Here is a 19,974-nt window from a genome sequence, read left to right on the forward strand (position 1 = left end):
CTGCCACCCCGCCCACCCACCCTATAAGATACTTTGTGGCACTTTATGGTACGTCACCTCACTTCTTCCTTTGCTCCTTTTTATAGTTACCACCCCCATTGAAGGGCGCCACCTTACAATAAACATAAGTACGAGTCGTAACAAGCTGCTTGCACAGTCAACTTATGTGGTTGTTTTTTCGGTTAGAGCGGGCTGGATTTGTATGAGCTATAGTACCTACCTGCAGTCTTCTGGCAAATAATAGCAAAGTCATAATGTAACATACATATTAACAGTTGGATTTTCAGGAAATTAGTCTGGGAAAGTACTGAAATGAAATGGAAATTGTGAAGAAACCCTAAAAACAAAGAAACTCTCCTCTTAAAGTTAAGTCCTGTTATTTGGAGTGCACTCAACCTCACAGCTGACCCCTGACCTACACAAATAACCTGCGCCTAACCTGTGACTTGTGACCCCAAATGTGAAACTTGACCCGTTGAACCCTGCTGATTAACAGACAAACTGAGCCATCCATTTATGGTCGTTTGACACCTCTCTGCCCTGCAGTCTCTCACTCCTCACATCCTCCAGAAGATGAAGGGGGTAAAAAAAAAAAAAAAAAAAAACTTGTGAGGGTGATGGAGAGCGATGTCAACACTGAGCAGTGACAACTCTGATAGCAACCGAGTGTGGGAGCCTGTCAGATAGACTGTTTTTAATAACGCGGCACTCAACTGATGCAAGAAAACTCAACTTGCCCTGAGCTCATGCAGGCTTATGGGTAGACTTTGATTTTAGCTCGGCCACAGCAAACCAAGACTTGTGTGTGGATTTGAAAGCAACCAGTGTGGGTTTGCAGCGAGAGATTTTATCTGGGCTTTGATTTCATATGCAGGTGATCACAACATTGTTGCACACACACTACAATAGGCTACTGTACCCTCTCTTTCAAGGCTTCAAGGTTAGAGCTGTGTCCTGCCACATCTGGCGCAAAGGACCTGTATCTATTAACTTGGCTGCACACACACACAGGGAGGGAGAAAGAAACACATAGTAATCATCTCACATCTCACCAAGGTCATGTCCCTCATTTCAGCTGGAATGAACGGTCAAAAAAGCACTCAATTAAAGTCGGAGCAAATATCTGAGAAAGTCACGCGGTGCACCAGAGTGTAATGAGGCATTTCAGGCAATAGGTGTAACACGTTTTATAAGTCCACAGCGCACGCTGAATAGAAATGACACATGAATAAGTGGTGAGGCCATTTAATTAGACAAATCAAGCAGCTTTTATAATGGCTGACAAATTGCTGTCTGTGCTGAGGAAAATTTAAAATACTTTAATGCAAGTTTTGAATGGTTTTCCAGTCAGTTATTGTTCCAGCCAGCAAGCAGTTGTGGTATCAGTTTTGGCTTTGTTAATTAAAGCTTCATGACATTTATTAGTGGAAGGTCAGGGCCTAAGTAAGCTTAGAATTTTTATTAGTAAAACCAGGAAAAACACAATTGAGCTAAATTCATCATCTTTTGTAATTTTGTTTCTCAGTCTGGCTCATTTAGAGGATAATTTTGAGTTATTACAAATTGGATCTTATTTTTCTGGGTTTAACCATTGTTTCTATGGGTTGTAAAGACCAAATCACAATGTTTGTACAATAACTTTCTGATTAGAAAACCCCCATTCATGTACATTAATTAGTCTGTAGCCACCTTTAAAAGGTCCACCTAAAAAAAAAGTCACTGTAAGTTAAAGTGTATGCTATTTTTAGAATATTATGACATTTACCTTGCCATCAGACAGCCCTTTCCGACAGGGACCTGAAGCCCTTATCTTTAAGCCACCAGATTTCACTGACAAAAACAGTAATTTTACTTTGCAGAACACAGGAGTTTCTGGTTTATCGCTGCCTCGATTGGTTAGTGTGCAAGGTAAATAATATATAGAACACCTAAACTGAATTTTTTTGTTTTGTTGTTAGGTGGTTAAAATATGTTTTGCGGCCCCTGTCCAGAGTAGTACAGTACATAAAATAAGCACAGCAGAAAGATCAAGGATGGGTTGGACCACCGTGTTTGACGATATATTTATATCTAAAATCAATCGCCAGTTGTCTAGCCGGAAGTGATTATTGTTGTTAGTTCGACGTCACAGTAATTCTATTTATACTCCCAAAGTTAATTGCTAAGAACACAAGTAGTCGGACAATCAGGCTGGTTTCTTGCTGAAAAAGTTAGCCGAACTTATTTAAAGGGATAGATAAAAAATAAACTAAATTAATACACCATCAAATGACTCCCAAACGCTTTTGTGGACAACTTGTAGCTTACACATTCACCACACTATGAAATAATAATGTAAAATTACGAGACAGAGTTGTTTTGAAGCCAAATGCACAGCCGAACTACATTCCAGACATACAGTGATTTCAAACAGCGTATGTTTAGTATTTGCTTCATGTGTCGTAATGTTACTTAATTATACATTATTATTTCATAGCATGGGGAATGTGCAAGCCATGTGTTTTCCACTAGAGCATTTTGGAGTCATTTGATGGTGTATTTGATTAGTTTTGAGGGAGAGAGGGGGCTGTACCGTTCACCTCCATTTTGTGCGCTGAGCAGCGGGCAGCTCTGCCCCACCGATCTCAGAACAGCAGGCACTGACAATTAAAGGTAATGTACTTACTCATATGACAATAGGGATTATGGCAATAGGCGAATTTGCCAAAATGTCGAACTATCCCTTTAAGGGTGAAACTACAGTAAAATTAATACGCAGTTGTTGATTGTAACATCCAGACTGACTTGTTGGTACAAATTTGACCTAGGCTACTGTACTTGTTAAAGGATTGTTGCACTTTGGTTTAACTTCCAAATTAGGTAGTTTGGATAACGTGGGTAAACTGCTGGCTAGTTTACAACCTGTGTCATAGTCTGACTGATTGGGTTTCTTTGCTTATAGCAATATTATTGTGTCCCTAGTAGGACGGACATGATTAATTAATTATTTGATTGGTTGAATGACAGATATTATTCGACAACTATTCTGATAACTGATTAATAGTTCCAGTAATTTTCAAGCAATCGTGGCAACCAATCTCTGATTCCAGCTTCCCCAATGGGAATATTTTCGTCTTTTCAATTCAATTCAATTTCATGCCTTTATTGTCATTAAAAATAAAGTAACTATTTCAGGGTTTTGGACTTGTGGACGGATCAGACAAGGACTTTGGGCTCTGGGAAATAATGATGACATTTTTCCTAATTATCTGAAATTCAATTGACAAAATGATCAATTGAGAAAATAAAGAAGATGAATTGATGATGACAATAATTGTTAACAGCCTGAGTTCCCAGCTCCCAGAAAGTACTTTCATGAGGACAAAAGTATCACAACATGTAGAAAAAAAAAGAAGGGCAGTTTTCTATGATATGCACATCTGCAAGTGAAACCATGTCAGTCTGGTTCACCATGACGACTGCTTGCTGCATGAAATATTAGCCTCTACATGTGTATGTCACACCAGAGGATTGCTGGTACCCATGAATGTGGATTTTGATATGGAGTCATTATATTTCTACAGTTGGCTGTGTTTTGTCACTACTGAACTTTACTACCATCTACTGGATTTTAAGATGCATGGCATTTTTCCCGCTAAGGCCAAATGCCCTGTCCCGCAGTATTAATGAAAGTGAAAAATAATTTGTGTATCCACATAGTGACTCAGTTTCACTTCAAAATTTGATGGGTTCTTCCCATTCCACCCCTTCCACCAAGTTTCGTGAAAATCAGGCCAATAGTTTTTTTCCGTAATCATGCTGACACAAAGATAAACAAGCAAACCAAAGAGAAAACATAACATCGTCAAAAACAATCTAAAAATAAGATCCAAGTTGTGATAAACCCCTCACCCCTCCTTCTCTAGCGAACCTTCAAGGTGCAGTGAGAAAGTATCAATAAGATAATGACCTCATCCGGTGCTTGTGGAGTCGGGGATCTCTGATTTGAGGTGCATTGATCCCCTGGGACTTGCTGCAGAAGTGGCCTTAATAGGATGTGATGTTTTTGGCCTGGGGCTCCACTCTCTGCTGTTCTTCGCTAAGGCGTTGCCAGGGAACTGCACTGGTACGCCGGCTGTGAAGTACTCAGCTGGCTTGTGGTAGGTAGGGGCTGCTGTTTTTGATCGGAGCCTGCCTTCGTGTTGGTGTGTGAGCATGCCATAAATGGTCAATGATTCAAAAGGCCAGTACCAGGCCACTCAGCACTACGGAAATGCAGGTATGTGACTCACGAGGAACCAATAAAACAATGCTTCTTAAACCCAATAAAACAGTGGCAGAGGGTTTATCTGTGCTTTTTACAAATCTGCAGAATCTGCTCAACCCCTGCTATGACCTTCACTTTAGTTTACTACATCATGAAACTTAGATGTTCCACTTTACCTGGTGGCAGCGTGTTAACAACTCCCTGCCTTTTCGAGCTTGTCTCAAAGCAACATAAATAAACACTGATACTGTAATCAACAACAGATGTCTGCAGAAGGGAGAAATGTTGACACATTTGTCTGTGAATCATCCCGTATCCAGCGTGTGCAGTCAGCTCCACACCGGACACACGGCGAAAAGATCATATATCACAACAGCTGACGTCAGGAAGTCTCAGGAATGAGGTTTGACACAGCCAAGAATGTCCCATTGTTCTGAGCGTGCAGAGGAGTCATTGTTGTGTGTGTTTGTCTTGACTCGTGCAACATATCCAGCTCTCAAGTGTCTGTTGGCCTCATGACCGACAGGAGTTAAATCAAAGATGGGATCCTTGATAACTTTGCGAATGAGAGTCAGATGACGAGATTTTTTTAATATGTGTGCCAACGTTCTGTTGAAGGTACAATTTGAGGAAATGTTGCAGTCATGGTTATCATGTGAAAATAGCCCGTATCATTAATCTTATTCTGAAAGTCAGAGCCAACATATCTGGTTTGTAGTGATGCTAGTCATTGTGACTTGGTTGTCCACCCCGAAAACACCTTTATGGATTTTTAGTTTCAGCACAACTTCTGTTTCTGCTGCGCCTTTTACCACCACACTTAGTTTTGTCAGCCTTTACTGCTGCCAGTGACTGCCCTTACTTGTGTCTGATTGATACCATCCTGTTCTGACTCTTTGTTCCTATGTAACTCCATAAAAGGAGACCCTCCAGAAGAGTTTATATAAACAGAACTGCCAGAGACAGAGCCCAGTGACGGCCCTGCAGGGATCGGCTTGACTCAGATAAGATAAGATAAGAGCGAAGGTGAGAAAGTCGCAGAGGTGAGATCTTTTGGCAGGATGGCCGGCTTGGCACTCACCGACTCTTGCTCCCCCAGTTGCTAAGCTCCTTTGTTTGTGTGTTGCTCTGCCTTTGGCATCAGCGGTGCGTATCAGGTTACATGTGGGAATGAGGTGTAGTGTTAGTTCAGCAGTTTCTTTGTCCCCCGAGCTGTGAATCTACTATCTAATGAATGTTGGAGCTTTGAATCTACTCTGTGTAATGGCATACCTACGGTTTTATTCTAAACTCGGCCTTAAATAGAATCTGAATATTGAATGAATAATTAAATTAGGCCTACACTTCCAAATCCACTATCACATTATTGATGTGGGCGTGTAGGGTGGAGCTGCTGAAAGTCGGTTTGATGCACACAGTCTATTGTTTGATTTTGATGTCTCGTGTGCACTAAAGCAATTATTTTCTTGTAGCAAGCCAACTTCAATTAGGTGATAATTCCAGGTATGAGGTGCGATTAGTGCCTGTTTATTTAATAAAATGATCCAATAATAATAATTCTAGTATTATAATAATAATTCAGTGTCTGCCCCAGTTATCTTAGTACCACTCTATTAGAAAAAGGAGAGGATTTTAAATGTTTCCATTGTTTTATAAAGCTTAAGAGAGATTTGGTGCAAAAGCTGTTGCGTTAATAGAAGACAAATGTTGTAGTTTATAGTCAGAAATACCTCTGTTAACAACTCTTTCCCGTACTGACCCATTATTAAGGACAGACACATCTACAATTTTATGTAACAAGTAGAGTTTTCCTATTTATTTGCCTCCAAAACATAACCAGGTATGCATTCATGAGCTGTGACAGGATGTCTCAGCACCTGCGTCTGGTAGTGCTGCAATGTCTGTGTTTACTAAATGTTGGTGCTTATGTATCTGCATGTATGTTGAAAGAACTACTGCTGTTCACACAAGCCTTTTTAGACATGGCAGCCGGGTTCCTGATTGTGTTATTTGAGGATTGAGTGAAACAGTGTCTGTGTGCCCATTCAAAGGAACTTTCTTGCATTTGCAGTTTAATATATTACTTCTTAAATGGTAACTTTGGTATCTTTCAACCTGGACGCTATTTCCCCATGTTTTTGTGTCTGAGTGACGAATGGGAACAAACATTTTTTAAACTGGTTCAGCCACAAAACAGGCTGCAATGCAATGTTAATGTCAATTTACATTCACTAAAAGTGCTTGTTTTTTTGCCACTGACGGACTCAGATTGTTATTCAAAGTGTCTGACAACATTATGGAAATGATCCCTACAGAGATGGACCTTTTTGTTAAAGAGCAAGATTCTTTTTTTAAAATCAGAAACAGCTCCAAAATCACTACTGACAAACACACCAGACTCCTTTTAAATAAACAGTAAATTTACCATCATGAAACACACTTCATTCAAAGTCGACACACTGTAAAAGGAGACTATTTGTTTTAACTTTTAAAAGTTAGTGTCTGGGCTGGCTTATATTTTTAGATTGACTGAATTTGAGAAGACACGTTGAATTATTATAAAACTACCTCAACTTATCTTCTCAAATTCAGCCAATTTTTGAGGCAGCCAGGACACTAACTTTTTTAACTTAAAACAAAACGGTTGTTTTTATAGTGCAGAAACAAAATAAAATTCACAGAAACACTCTTATTGTTCATCTTTCCACTGTTCAAACAATTACCAACTCTGGTTTGGTTTAAATAAACTCTTAATTCCCCCAGTTATATGTGAAAATATGCTGGCTCTGTAAACGCCAAAATTACTGTTTATTTGAATGGAGTCTGGTGGTTTTGCCAATAGCAATTTTGGGTCTGTTTCTGGTTAAAAAAATGGTCTTACTCCTTAACAAAAAGGTCTATCTCTGTAGGGATCCTTATCATAATGTTGTCAGACACTTAGGATAATAATCTGAGCCTGTCAGTGGCAAAAACACTTTAAATGGGCATAAATTGATGGTGTGAACATGCCCCAAGTTGTTACATTGCAGCCTGTTTTGCTGCTGCCGGCTACAGCGCTCTCTCTCTCAGTGCTGGACCAGTTTCAAAATTGTTGCCTCCAGTCGTTAGGCACAGTAGCACGGGAAAACAGGGTCCAGGTTGAAAAATGCAGGTTAGTCTTTAAAGGAGTAGGAACAGTGATTTCTGGGCTTTAAGAAGATGGTTACCACTCATATCTGTTAAGTATGAAGCTGGAGTAATCAGTGTAGGTTAGCATAAAATCAGAGTACACACACACACACACACACACACAGCGTTAGCTCCCTGTAATTTTCTAGCTCTTTAAAAAAATGTTCGGTATAAACACCTCTGCTGTCCTCATTAAACACTTGTGTTTGACATTTGAGTGAAGAAATATGTTGCTCAGCTGGACTCTTTACATTTCAGTACACAGTAAATTTGTAGTGTTTTCTGTACAACATTCTCCTCGTAGTTTCCAAAGCAATGTTTCAAGTTTATCCCTTTTCTCAGCACATAGAGTCCGACAGATGAGTTCACCCCCACCCACCCACCATCAGCTGTCTTGTATCTTTTATGCACCATCTACCTCCTCGTTTTCTCATCTCTCAGGGTTGACATTAAGGTTTTAGGCAACATAACAAATTTAAAAATGTTGGCTTTAGATAGTTGTTTTTAAAATAGAAGTAAATAGAGATTCGCTCACTGAAAATGTGGGTGGCACCGCCTTAAGTTTCCCTTTGACAAACATAAACTTTACCTTCACCTACAGTGATCACGCTGAATTCATTTTCCTCTCTATCAACACACATAATAATAACAACTTCTTTTGCCTGAAAGCCCACTTTGAGTCACTCTCATGTTGCTCCCTGTGTGGTTTTCCACCTTCTCTGACTCAGTGCGGACCGCAACAATTAAATTTTCCTTTAGTCTCTTTTTGCTAACATATACATTGTTATTCCCCAGCAATGCCAGCTTGAGTTGCAAGTTGAAAAGTTCAAATGTAAAACAGAGGCTAGAGCTGCGAGGGAGGATTGCCATAAAACACAGCAGGCCGTAGATTACACAGGAGAATACAATGCACTTACTGTAGAAAGGTGTGTGATAGAGTGTGTGAGTGTGTTTGCCGAGCTGAAAGACATCCCTATCAGTATTTGAAAAGTCTATCTTTAAGTAAGAGAACTATTTAACTCATGTTCAGTGTCCTTTTCCTCATTACCTCATCTGTTACTGTCAGGTATGCAAGGTATCTATTTATAACTGGTGAGGTTAATGAAAAATACATGATCTCTTTCTTGTCTTCCTCAGGTCCGAACGCTATTTGTCAGTGGGCTACCACTGGATATTAAGCCGCGGGAGCTCTATCTCCTGTTCAGACCATTTAAGGTATGTTTGTATGTTTTAAATGGATGGGCTGCAGCTATTCTTAGCAGCTTTTTCTTTCCAGCAGTCAATGGGACCTCCATTAATGGTGATGAAATAAACGGCAATGGAAAAACTCCCGCGAGGTTCAAGTGTCTGTGTTCCTAAAGCCGAGGTTCAATCACATCTTGATCCACGGGAAGCTTGTGTGTGTGTGTGTGTGTGTGTCTCATGGAAAAATGACTCGCTGCCTGCAATACAAAAACAAAGCTATTTGCTTCACCTCAGAAACTTCACTTTGTCACAGGCACAAAGAGTAGAGTTTAGCTCAGGTGACTGCATGTAGATGTTGCAGGCTTTTTGGACCGTTGCCCTAGAATAATGCACTTTAAGGGCTCAGCACATTTGAAGTGAATAATGGCACAATTGCTATGCATCTAATCTCCCTCTAAGATCATGCTCATGGTATGTACTCTGAATAAATGTGTTATATCATGAACGTTGAAAGCACTAAATCTAGATTAATCAGGTAAGACACAACAAATGGTCCATATGGTCTTCATAAGAGCTCTTGGACTTGTGAAACATCCTAGCTTAGTCAGTCAGGGTTCCCACAGTCATTGAAAACCTGAAAAGGTCATGGAATTTCACAGTCTCATTTTCCAAGCCTAATCAATGAAATTAATTTTTACAGTAATCTTCTGAGGATAACCTTCCATATAATGTAACAAAACGGTGAATTTATTTCCTGAAAGTTTTCCATCAACACAACATGGCTCTAATGTGAGTCAACTCAGGGCTGCACGATATATTGTTTCAGCATCGACATTGCGAATATTTGCATCGAAGTACGTGCAGTGTCAAGCAAGGCAAATTAACTCAAATAACTTTCAGACCAGTGGTTCCCAACTGGTCCAGCCATGGGGTCCAGACTTCTCCTTAGTCATTAGTTCAGGGTCCACACAGTTTAATACATCCTGGGTCATACTTGTATTTGGCCATGTCTTCTGGCTGTCTCTGTTAAGTAGCTGTCACTCACTCTACAGCAGGAAGAAAAAAAAAAAAAAGAAAGCTCTGTGCTGGAAATGCACTGTACTTCACTTCAGACTAAGGTGTTTTTTTTACAAACTTGACACATTTCACATGTCGCTTGCAGTCCATTCAGAATCCCACTGGACCGTGACCCACCAGTTGGGAACCACTGTTCTAGACATCACATGTATATGTGATGTAGTGTAGATGTTATTATGAAATATTTTTGCACAAAATGATGCATATTCGCCAGAAGCTTGGACTGAAGTCACATGACTTGGACAAGAGTCACAAATTTCATGACTCAACTTAACTTACAACACCAAAGACTCGTGACTTCATTGAACTAATGCTTTTTGACTTGATACTACTTGATACTTTCCCCCAACCAAAGATTAAGCGTGTTATTTGAAAAATGTGCCTTGAACTAATTCATTTCCTGAATCAACTAACATTAACACTATTCAGTCACAGCAAGTCGACACTCATTTCCCCACATCCTCTTAGTTTGAACCAATGGGCCTTTTTCCCACCAGACATTTTGACTTGTCATCGTAGGAAATGCAAAGTTGAAACTGAAAACATTAACGACAGCTCAGTTCCGTTAAGTGTGCCAGTAAGCTATTCCAGTGAGCCAATACCAGGACCTCCCCTAAATGGAATGCAGCCATCATTAATGTTGACTAGTCCATACCCATTGGTAGCTTTGTCACCTTCTACCTATGCCAATCCTCAATGCCTATGTGCAGTTTCACATAGATTGACCACGTCAGTGAGTAGAAAAACGTGGGACAGACAGAATGACTGACTGACAGAATGACACACTGACAGTTTCTGTGATTATGTACAGCATACCATACCACGAATTAGTCATGCCAAAAATTAGAAAAAAAAAAACAATGTTTTGCCACAGGGGGAGCCACAGCGATCGGTCGTATTTTATGTTATGTTATGTTATGTTCTTTATTTATACAGCCCTTTACAACAACCCTTTCGGTGAACCAAAGTGCTTTACAATAGGTGCAAAAAACAATTAAAAATAAATAGAGGCAATAACAACAATAAAAACAATAAAAGCAATGAAAATAATAAAAGCAATAGGAGCAATAAAATACAATAAAATAAAGTAAAACAGAGGAAAAGTAAAAGAGTCACCACACTACTGGGTATTAAAAGCCATCCTAAATAAATATGTCTTCAGTCTAGATTTGAAAATTTTAGCCATTTTTAAGCTTTTTTCTGTTGTTATAGCGCCACCCAGTGTGGTGGTCACTCCCAGATAAGAAATTAGCTCTCTAGCGCCCCTATTTTGTTTGATCGGGTCAATAATGGAGGGGTCCCCTCAGACTGTGTGGTCATATGCCTACAAAGTTGCGTGGTGATCGGTGAAACCCTTGAGATGTTATACACCTTTATGTGATGAGCCGCGCCCTCCGCAATATTCATTGACTTATAGAAGCTCAGTTTTAGTAAGTTTTCCAACTTTTGCCAAGAGGGAACTTTAGATATTGGTCCCTAGATTATGTTCACAGAGTTTCATGCAGATCGGTCAAACTTCCTAGGAAGAGATCGATTTGAAGTGTTTTTCAAAAAAATTCAAAATGGCGGAAAATCTATATCACTGGAAGTTATGGGTTCTTGAGGCAAATTTGTTCCTCATGAGAAGAGGCATCTCTGTGCACAGTTTCATGTCTCTACGACATAGGGGGCATGAGATATGCCCATTCAAAGTTTGCATTTTCAATCGGTTGCTATAGCGCCCCCCTTTGGCCAATTGATGTAATATTGCTTCATTCGCATCCTCCCATGACCCTCTACCACTGTGCCAAATTTCACATGGATTGACCAAGTCAGTGAGGAGAAAAACGTGGAACAGACACACCCACAGACAGAGTTTTCGTCATTAAATAGTAAGATAAATACACCTGTGCTTTCCCAACGATGACATGTCAAAATGTCTGGTGTGAAAAAGGTCTGACTGACAGCATCCAGTCAAAGTGCAGGAGAGAACCCTGGAGAACTAACGTTAGCTTATTGAGCGCCAGTTGTTAAAAAATGATGCCAAAGATAATTTTGTTCACATACAAAAACTGTGCTTAGTCACAAAAAAACAAATTGCCGTATGCAAAATGTGTGGATTAAAAATCACGGAAGAAGACGCAACAACTTCCAACTTCATTCAGTAACGTTATTTGAAGTTGTTGAGAGAACAGTAGGTCGAGGCTGATATTAACAAACTAAGCTAACGGTAGCTTGACAGCTAAGTAACTTTTCACCAGACTTGTTAAAAAAAAATTATACAAATTTGAAAAGCATTCATGTTTCTTGTAAATTTAATGTAGTTTTTCTCTCTTGTTAAAATGGCATTACATTTGGTGAAGGGCGACTTGTTTAGCACTCAAAACTCAAAGTTTAGGACTTGGGACTTGCCTGTCTTGACTTGGGACTTGAGCACAAAGATTTCTGACTTGGTTCCACCTCTGGTATTTGCATCAAATTAAAGCTTTTGTGTTTGATAATGGACACATGCTCACATTTCTGTCATGTTCTTTCTTTGTTTCAGGGCTATGAAGGCTCCTTGATAAAACTCACTTCTAAACAGGTATGCTAAAGTACACACACTGGGACTGTGTTTCTGTACAGAGAAGCTAATGAATGAAAATATCAGTCTGTCTCTCATCATGCTGTTACTGTATACATTACCCAATTTCTTACTCATCAACACCTTCAAATTTCTTTCTTTCCTTTGTCCTATTTTTTCCCCTCTGTGTTCTGGGCTTGTTGACTATGACGGATTAGCACCCTTTGTAAGGAAGTACCTGGAATCGGAAAAAAAACTTTATTGGGGGGGAGGGAAGGGAAAAAGTGTTGCACCAACTTGCCTTTGGCAGTCGGATAGTACGCTTGTAGTCACAGACAGTCAACTCCGGTGGGATGTGCGGGGATGGGAAGGGAGACGGGAAAAGAATTTTGAGGTGTCAAAGCGAGAGTTTTGACAAGAGCAGTACTGACGGTTGAGTTTTGCCTCCGGGGGCGTAGGACTGAAAATGAGCTCAGCTGGCAGGTGTCCACATCCAGAGTTAAGCAATTTAGCTTCATGTCAGTGTACTTATTACCACATTACACTGTTTCCCATAAAGACATGACGTGCTCATTAGAAGGGTTTAGGGCGATTTAGATCCAATGTGCTGAGTATAATACCTCTAAAACTGAGAACAAAGGAAAGCATTTCTTTTTTCTCGTGAAATTTCTTTAGAGCAAGTAAAATCCCATTGCATTGTTCGGGATTTTCCCTTTTTTTTTTTTTTTTTTTTTTGTTTCCTGAAGTTGCATGCTGTCAAAAACTTTCAAAAGGCAATTAGCAACTTCTATTTAGTTTAACTTTATTATTTGAAAGAGTTTTGGTGTTACTATCAATGTATTGTATGTTTGTTTTTTATCTTGTACCTCATTATATTGTGTTTAATTAAGTATTTTTGCTTTAAAAATGACTTAAAGAGTAACCTCACCCCCCTTGAAAATTTTGTTTTTGCTGGCTTCTGTGACTGTTATATAGAGCTGCAATGATTAGTCAGTTAATCGATTAGTCGAATCCAGATAAAGTAAAATCAGAGATTTCTTTCTCAACGCATAATACATGTTAAAAATACTTTTTGAAAACATGTGACATTGAATAATTCAGTACTTGATTGTCCAGGATTCTTTTGGCGGGCCTGAAAGCATGGCTCAATAACGCACTGGACCCTCCTTATCATAACCCCTTCGCTAACATATAAAATCTAACGTTAAAGTGTATAGCATCCTTGTCGTTTTGTTCATCTCCTGTGTGTGAGCGGCGAGTTTACCACATTCAACAAGCTCTCTTAGCTCTTTCATTCTAATAAATACACAAGTAAATGCCACAGTTATGTAAATACAGGCAAAATAGCCAACACTAACGTACCCTTCAGTCTTATAGCCCGAATTGGCTACCCACTCCTGTGGTTGTGCTAAGGTTAGCTGCTGTAAGCTGCTTTACGAGAGGCCTGTCGTTGCACAGCAGCTTGTCCTGTGGCTCCGGGAGAGTGCTTGCTTTGTGCTACTTGGATAGCTGCTAACGAGGCTAACTAGGCTAACAAAGCTGCTATGTCTGTCACTTCTCAGCAGCTCATTATTTGTTTCAGCTTCCTCGGCAGACAGAGAATTCTGCTCCTCTCTTCACGGTTTTTAAAATCTAATTTTATATACTTGGCCATTTTTTAAATCATTAATTTGGCTATGGTTAGCGACACATTTTTCCATTGTGTGACAAACCCATAACACATTTATTTTTGCTATACTTTAACTTAGATGATCGAATAATCGTAGTAACTTTTTAAGCAAGAAAGTCAAACATGTGCTGCTATCATACCTTTAAAATGTGAGACTTTGTCATACATGACAATAAGCTGACGAGATTTAGACTTTTGGACTAAAACACCATTGAAATACATCACCTTGGGCTCTGGGAAATTACATAGAGCATGTTCCATTTTCGTCCATTTTATTGTTGAATTGATTAATCAAAAAAATAATGGGACAGAAGAATCAAGAATGAAATTAACTTGTAGTTGTGGACCTACTGTTGAATGTGCAACAGAGTGCAACAGAGCACACTTTTGACCACACCCAACATCACTGATGGATGGGCTTGAAATCTTGTCCCAGAAAGGGCAGTATAATACTGCCTTTCAGTCTGGTGTTACAGGTATACTATGCAGGGTTTTCCTAAGAACAATGTTCAGACTCAGAGGTAATCCCTCTCAGTCATCACTTATGACCCACAAGAAGTGGGTGGCAGTGTATTTATCTGCCTGTGCCTCTATTTTCTTATTTGCTTCTCATTCAGCTGTGGTCGGGACGTTCGTAGGCTGACCGCAAGCAGCAGGCATTCAAGAGGAGGCTTCAAAAATTGCAGACACAGTGCCAAAAATGCAAATATAACTAACAAGAGTTAGTCTTTAAATAATCATTAAGTAATCGATTAAGCAACGGATTGTTGCAGCTGTAATTGTGATTGAAGCTTTACAATTCAATCCAAAGGCTACACAGGCTTCCACTTAACCTGCAGAACTCCAAATTTCAAGTTTTGCTCTTTTTGTTTTGCCTGTTAAATGAATAAGTGAGACACTCAGCAACTCTGCGCACTTTGGCCTCTCTTTGCACCCTTCCACCCTTTCATCATACTTTTATAATGGCCATCTTCCTCCTGACAGATGTCAGCTGATGCTCACGCGCAGGTATTGCATAGCGATGTACTATATTCCTTTGGCGTCTCTTTGTTTTGAGTGACTCTCCTCCTGTCTAATGGCAATGACAGCAGCAGCGTAAATCAATCGATCTCCCTCTCCCTTCCAGTCCGAGAACACACAGCCATCTCCATATATAGCAAGAGCCAGATCTCAGACCCTTTCTATTTATATTCCTGTTACGCTTCCTCCTCCTGACGTCTTCACTTAGTCCTTCTTTCGTTTTTTTCATCTTTCTCCTTTTCTTTTTTCCCTCCTCCTCCTCCCCCTCTTTCTCTGCTTGTTCAAAATTCCCATAACCCAAGACTGCTTTTCCAGATCACACGCAGCAGTGCAACCCCATGGGAGCAACATGTTTAGAGATTTCTCCTCACCCCCACCTCCTCCCCAGCATCCCCACCCGCACACAAATACACGGCAAAAAAAAAAAGTGCGTTCTTTGTTCATATCTGCAACAGTGGTTAGAAATGTGACAACCAAACCTGCATCGCTAAGTTTTTTTTTTTCTGTCTCTTCCCTCTTGCTCACTCACCTTTACTATTGCGGGCACAGGCTCTGGAGTGATGTCACCAGAATACAAAACAAGCACCAGTGAAATAGATATATTGCGTGGATTTCAACTGACAGGCCCATTCGAGGAGGTCTTGAAAAACTATTTCTGCCTTGCAGTTTCTTTCATTTTTATTCTCACCTTTAACCTCTATATTCTCATTCTCAAAACCCTCCTTATTTATCTTCGTTTTTTCCTATCTCTATATCTTCTCCTTTTTCAGCTCTCACCCCCTTCTCTGCCTCTCTCACACTCACTCTTACACGCACTTTCTCGCTTCTCACATTGCCCGTATTTGGGCATAGGGGAGCTGAATGATGAACTCTCCTTGTACAATGTAAGCGTCCAGCCTCTATTTCTCTCTCCCCCCTCACTCTCTCTGTCGCCACGGTTTTATAAACAGGGCAAGAGAGGGGGAGAGAGGCAGCGAAAGAGGGGGGCTGGGCGTGATATAAAAAAATGAAATAATAAAAAAACATGTCTATGTCACTCAGACAGAAATGCCGACTCAGTTTTCTGCCTTAAACCATGTTTCTTTCTTTTGTTCTGTCTTCTTGTCTCCCCAGCCGGTGGGGTTTGTCAGCTTTGACAGTCGATCAGAGGCGGAGGCTGCTAAGAATGCCTTGAACGTAAGTGTCGTGCCCTCTTCGTGCTCCTCTCAAGCACCAGCTTGGCGCTAGCATATCTTGTGATGACTTGGGATTGCATCTCTCTGCCGTCTGTGCAAATGCATTTGATAGCAGGGAAATTCAGACACTGCTACATTTTCTATCACATGCAGAAAGACAGAGACGGTAGTGAAGGCAAACATATCGTGGCTACTTTAAATGTTGCAGTTTGAGTAAATAAAGCCTTTGTCTTAAAGCTTTGCCATGGATCCTGCAAGGTCAGGAGGAACATTAGCTCTTCTTCTACATATAAATAGAAGATATTGATCTAGGGTTTAATTTTAATCTCACTTATTTCAGAATGTAGTTCAGTAGAAAGCCTTGATGAGGCAGAATATGAAACAGAGCCCATCCTCACAGGGTTTTATTCGGCTCTCTTGAAACAAAGTATAGACAGACAGTAATGAACACCAGCTTCATTTTCTCATTGTTTTTTTGTTTTTTTAAAGGTGTCTAGATACACACCGCCCCTTCTAATGCTTCTTTGTTGATCCCTTTGTCACAGAAAAAGATCAGTTTTATCATCCTCCTAAAGTGGGACCATGACAACGCGAGCAGACTCTGTCAACTTTCAGATGTTGAGATATTGGTGCGCATCAAAGGCAGAGCAGAGAGTTGAAGAAAGGATAAAAATTATCATCTTATTATGAGCCAACAATAGTCAGACTGTTTCCATAGAATCACTCAGTGGAGCTGAGAATTGAACAGTGCTCTTGTTTTTCGGGGAAAGCTTCGTCCCGGGGGTCATATGGAGATAAGCCAGATTTTGCAAACATCTATCTGCATATTGAAATATGGGAAAGACACAGAAACACAGAGTGAAGGAAGGGGGATTTGTTTCCCGTCGCAGCAGAGTGGATATCTTTTAAAAGAACACTCGATTCTCTCAACAACACCATTACAACAATTACAATCATCGCCAAAAACAGTGCGCGCACAAGTACAACGGGAGTGCTAAGAAGCCCAAGAAACACATTTGAAGGTAGAGATTCAGTTCAAACCAAGATGTGCTCCGGCCTCATTATAGCCATGTACCTTATTATACCTCTGTAGCCTCGGCTGGCAGAAGCTGCGAGCGCACTGAGCCAAGGCAATCCTAGTTAATTCCCTCCCCTTCATGAGAAGAGTCATCCCTCGCTTGTTTCAGCTCAGCGTTGCTCGAGCCTGCAGGGACGAGCCGAGAGAACCATCCTTCTCGCTCTTTTGCTGCAGAGAACTTTACTCTTGACTGCGTCTCTCCTCCATTGATCTGACCTTCCGTGTTTCCCTGTGTGTCTTCTACAGACAATTAAATAAGGTTAATTAGAGGGTACTTATAGTTGCTAGTGAAACCCTTCCTGGCCGTGTTGCTTCCACAGCAGGCAAACAAACAGCCACTTTGATTTTTGGATGAAGAAGACCTTTTGTTTATGTCACATTGCTTATTTCTCCTCTGGCGAAAGTAACTGAGAAGCAAAATGATCTGGACTGCTGCACATGTGGAGATCAAACTGTAAGAGAGGAAAGCAATCTTTAGTTGGCTTGTCATGAGCGCTAGTATATCCAAAGGCTTTTAGAATTGGCATCTCAAGAATTTGCCTGAATTTTTGGCTCACTTTAAGCGGTGATGCTTGCAATATGTCACGGCGAATGGCGGATTTGATGTCGTGATATTAAGTTACGGTTACAGAGTTCAGACGGGAGCACAGCAAGGGCCTTGTGGCTTGTCTGCCCGCGGTGTAAATGACATCGTGTGCTAGCCAGGTTTGTGTCATCGGGTTCTGATTTTCAATTGTGGGTGTCAGCCGTCATCACGCACATCCAACCAGAATAACACCCTAATCCACAGTGAGCCCTTTACAGCAGCAGCAGGCTTCAAAGTCTTAAGCAACTGAAAATGTCCGCTCACTGCTGAGATATTGGCAGTAGATTCAGTCTTAAAATTCTGAAAGATGAAAAGTATACAAAGTGACAATTCCAGTTATCAGCCAGGTCCCACTGGGCAGCTAAACAACACACAACAAGGCTAAGGATGGCAGAGTGGCAGACATGCTTGATGACTGTCTCCTCAGTGGTCTATATTAGTCTGCTTCATCACTAATTCAAGGCACCAAAACAACAAGTTGATCAATTGCTCTGTCTTACTTATTTTGATTTTTACTTGGATCTCTTTTATCTCACTGGCTAATATTCCAAGAGTCCAACAATGTTAATTTTGACAGCCATTTTAGATTCAGTTTTAGTCTTAGTTTTGGGATGAAAATGCTTATTAGTTTTAGCCACATTTTAGCCATTTTTATCCCTCATAGTTTAAGTCTAGTTTTAGTCAACAAAAAACACACTTGCTGATCATATAAAAAGCTCAACATCTCTCTATTTATGCTCTCACTAATCTGAGACATCTAGGGTTTGTACCCAGGTTCATTGTAAACTCTGACTTTTCAATCTCTGTTAAGAAACAGAAAAATTATTTAGTTAAAGCCTGAATTCTTTCTTGACCTGCAACATGACAGTCTGGAAATTTAAACTCATGTCTCACAGAGTTGGTGATTAAAACTAAACTTTTATCTCTGTCAGAGAAAACTGATCTGAGTTCAGACTGTTTACTGACAACACAGCTACACTCACAGATAACGGAGCCTCCTACCTGCCTGTCAAACAGCATCAACCCATAAACCTTCCCTGCACAGTCTGGACTGAGTGGAGTCCTGCAGGGATCAGCTGTGAAGATTGGCAGCCAGTGGCTGCTTGCTCCGCTGACTGGCGCCGACTAATAACTGGAGTTTACCAGCCTGATGCTCATGTGGCATTTGAAGCTAATTACAAGCACAGCCGTTCTCGCCTTTCAATGTGTGATAGTCCTCCACGAACATTTTCGTCACGTCTCGGTCCATCACCAAAAATGATGCATGGATTTCATCATAGTTTTTATAATCAGGATCTATTTTTAGCTCGTCATTGTCTTATTTTTGTCATGGAAAAAAAACAAAACAGTATTAACACTGGTCCAACATCACCAGTTTGTTTGTCTGGTTCTTTCAGTCATGATTGCTAAACCAAAGTATCACTGGCGTTTCCACCAAAAACTTTTGGTATAGCGCCCTTACAACCTGTATGTAACCAGTACAGACATGTACAGAGGGTTGTCACCAGATGGTAATAGCCGTGTCACTGCTCTCTTCAACTTCTGATGTAATTTTTCTTTGCTGAAAATGCAGAGGAACATCAGCTGATCAATTGATCGTCCATAGAACAAGGGTTGCTGGAGTGTTTTAAGGCTCTGTTGCAATCGATAGGATATTTAAAAATAGTGGGTTTGTGCGCTGAGTCCTTGTCAAGCAAGAGCAATGCTTTGTCTTGATCAGTCAACGGATGCAGTGTTTCTAGCTTCACCTTTTAGTATTGAATCATTGTGCAAGGTACCCCAACAAAGGGTTAATAAGAAAATGGGACAAAATGGAACAGTTCTCTTGGTACCATACTCGACTTTTGACAATGGAAACGCAATAGTAACCATTTTAATGAGTAACAAACTGAGCTGAACCGGACTGCTTGGTGAAAATGATGCGTTACTGTTCTAGTGTGTAACAACATTAAGAGTCATCATGTGGTGAATCCTAATCTTGCTAAACAATGACACCTCCCAAAGTGTTGACTCTGACGAACCTTCCAGGAAAACAAGGGACATCTTAATATTATATAAACACCTTGTCTGCATTCATCATTTTTTGACCAGGAACAAAATGTTGAAAAAAAAATGCAGGAAGTGAGATGATACTCAAATATGATCAGCATATAAAACAGTTTAGATATGGGGAAATATTCAAATATATAAATTAGAACACCCTGTGTTCAAAGAATACATTAAAATCC

At 40.3% G+C, this 19,974-nt stretch overlaps 1 protein-coding gene across 4 annotated transcripts in view; it reads left to right on the top strand.

Moving 5' to 3' along the window:
- The window catches only part of LOC117246041 (RNA-binding protein with multiple splicing-like), a 53,060-nt gene that overhangs the window by 13,211 nt on the left and 19,875 nt on the right, over positions 1–19,974 (top strand). For all 4 annotated transcript variants that reach the window (XM_033609686.2, XM_033609689.2, XM_033609690.2 and 1 more), the window contains exons 2-4: positions 8,552–8,629; positions 12,201–12,239; positions 16,021–16,083. In XM_033609686.2, the coding sequence (XP_033465577.1) occupies positions 8,552–8,629; positions 12,201–12,239; positions 16,021–16,083 (180 nt within the window). The remainder of the gene's footprint in view (positions 1–8,551; positions 8,630–12,200; positions 12,240–16,020; positions 16,084–19,974) is intronic.

The sequence above is a fragment of the Epinephelus lanceolatus genome, chromosome 22, assembly GCF_041903045.1.
Source record: "Epinephelus lanceolatus isolate andai-2023 chromosome 22, ASM4190304v1, whole genome shotgun sequence".
NCBI classification, from domain to species: domain Eukaryota; kingdom Metazoa; phylum Chordata; class Actinopteri; order Perciformes; family Serranidae; genus Epinephelus; species Epinephelus lanceolatus.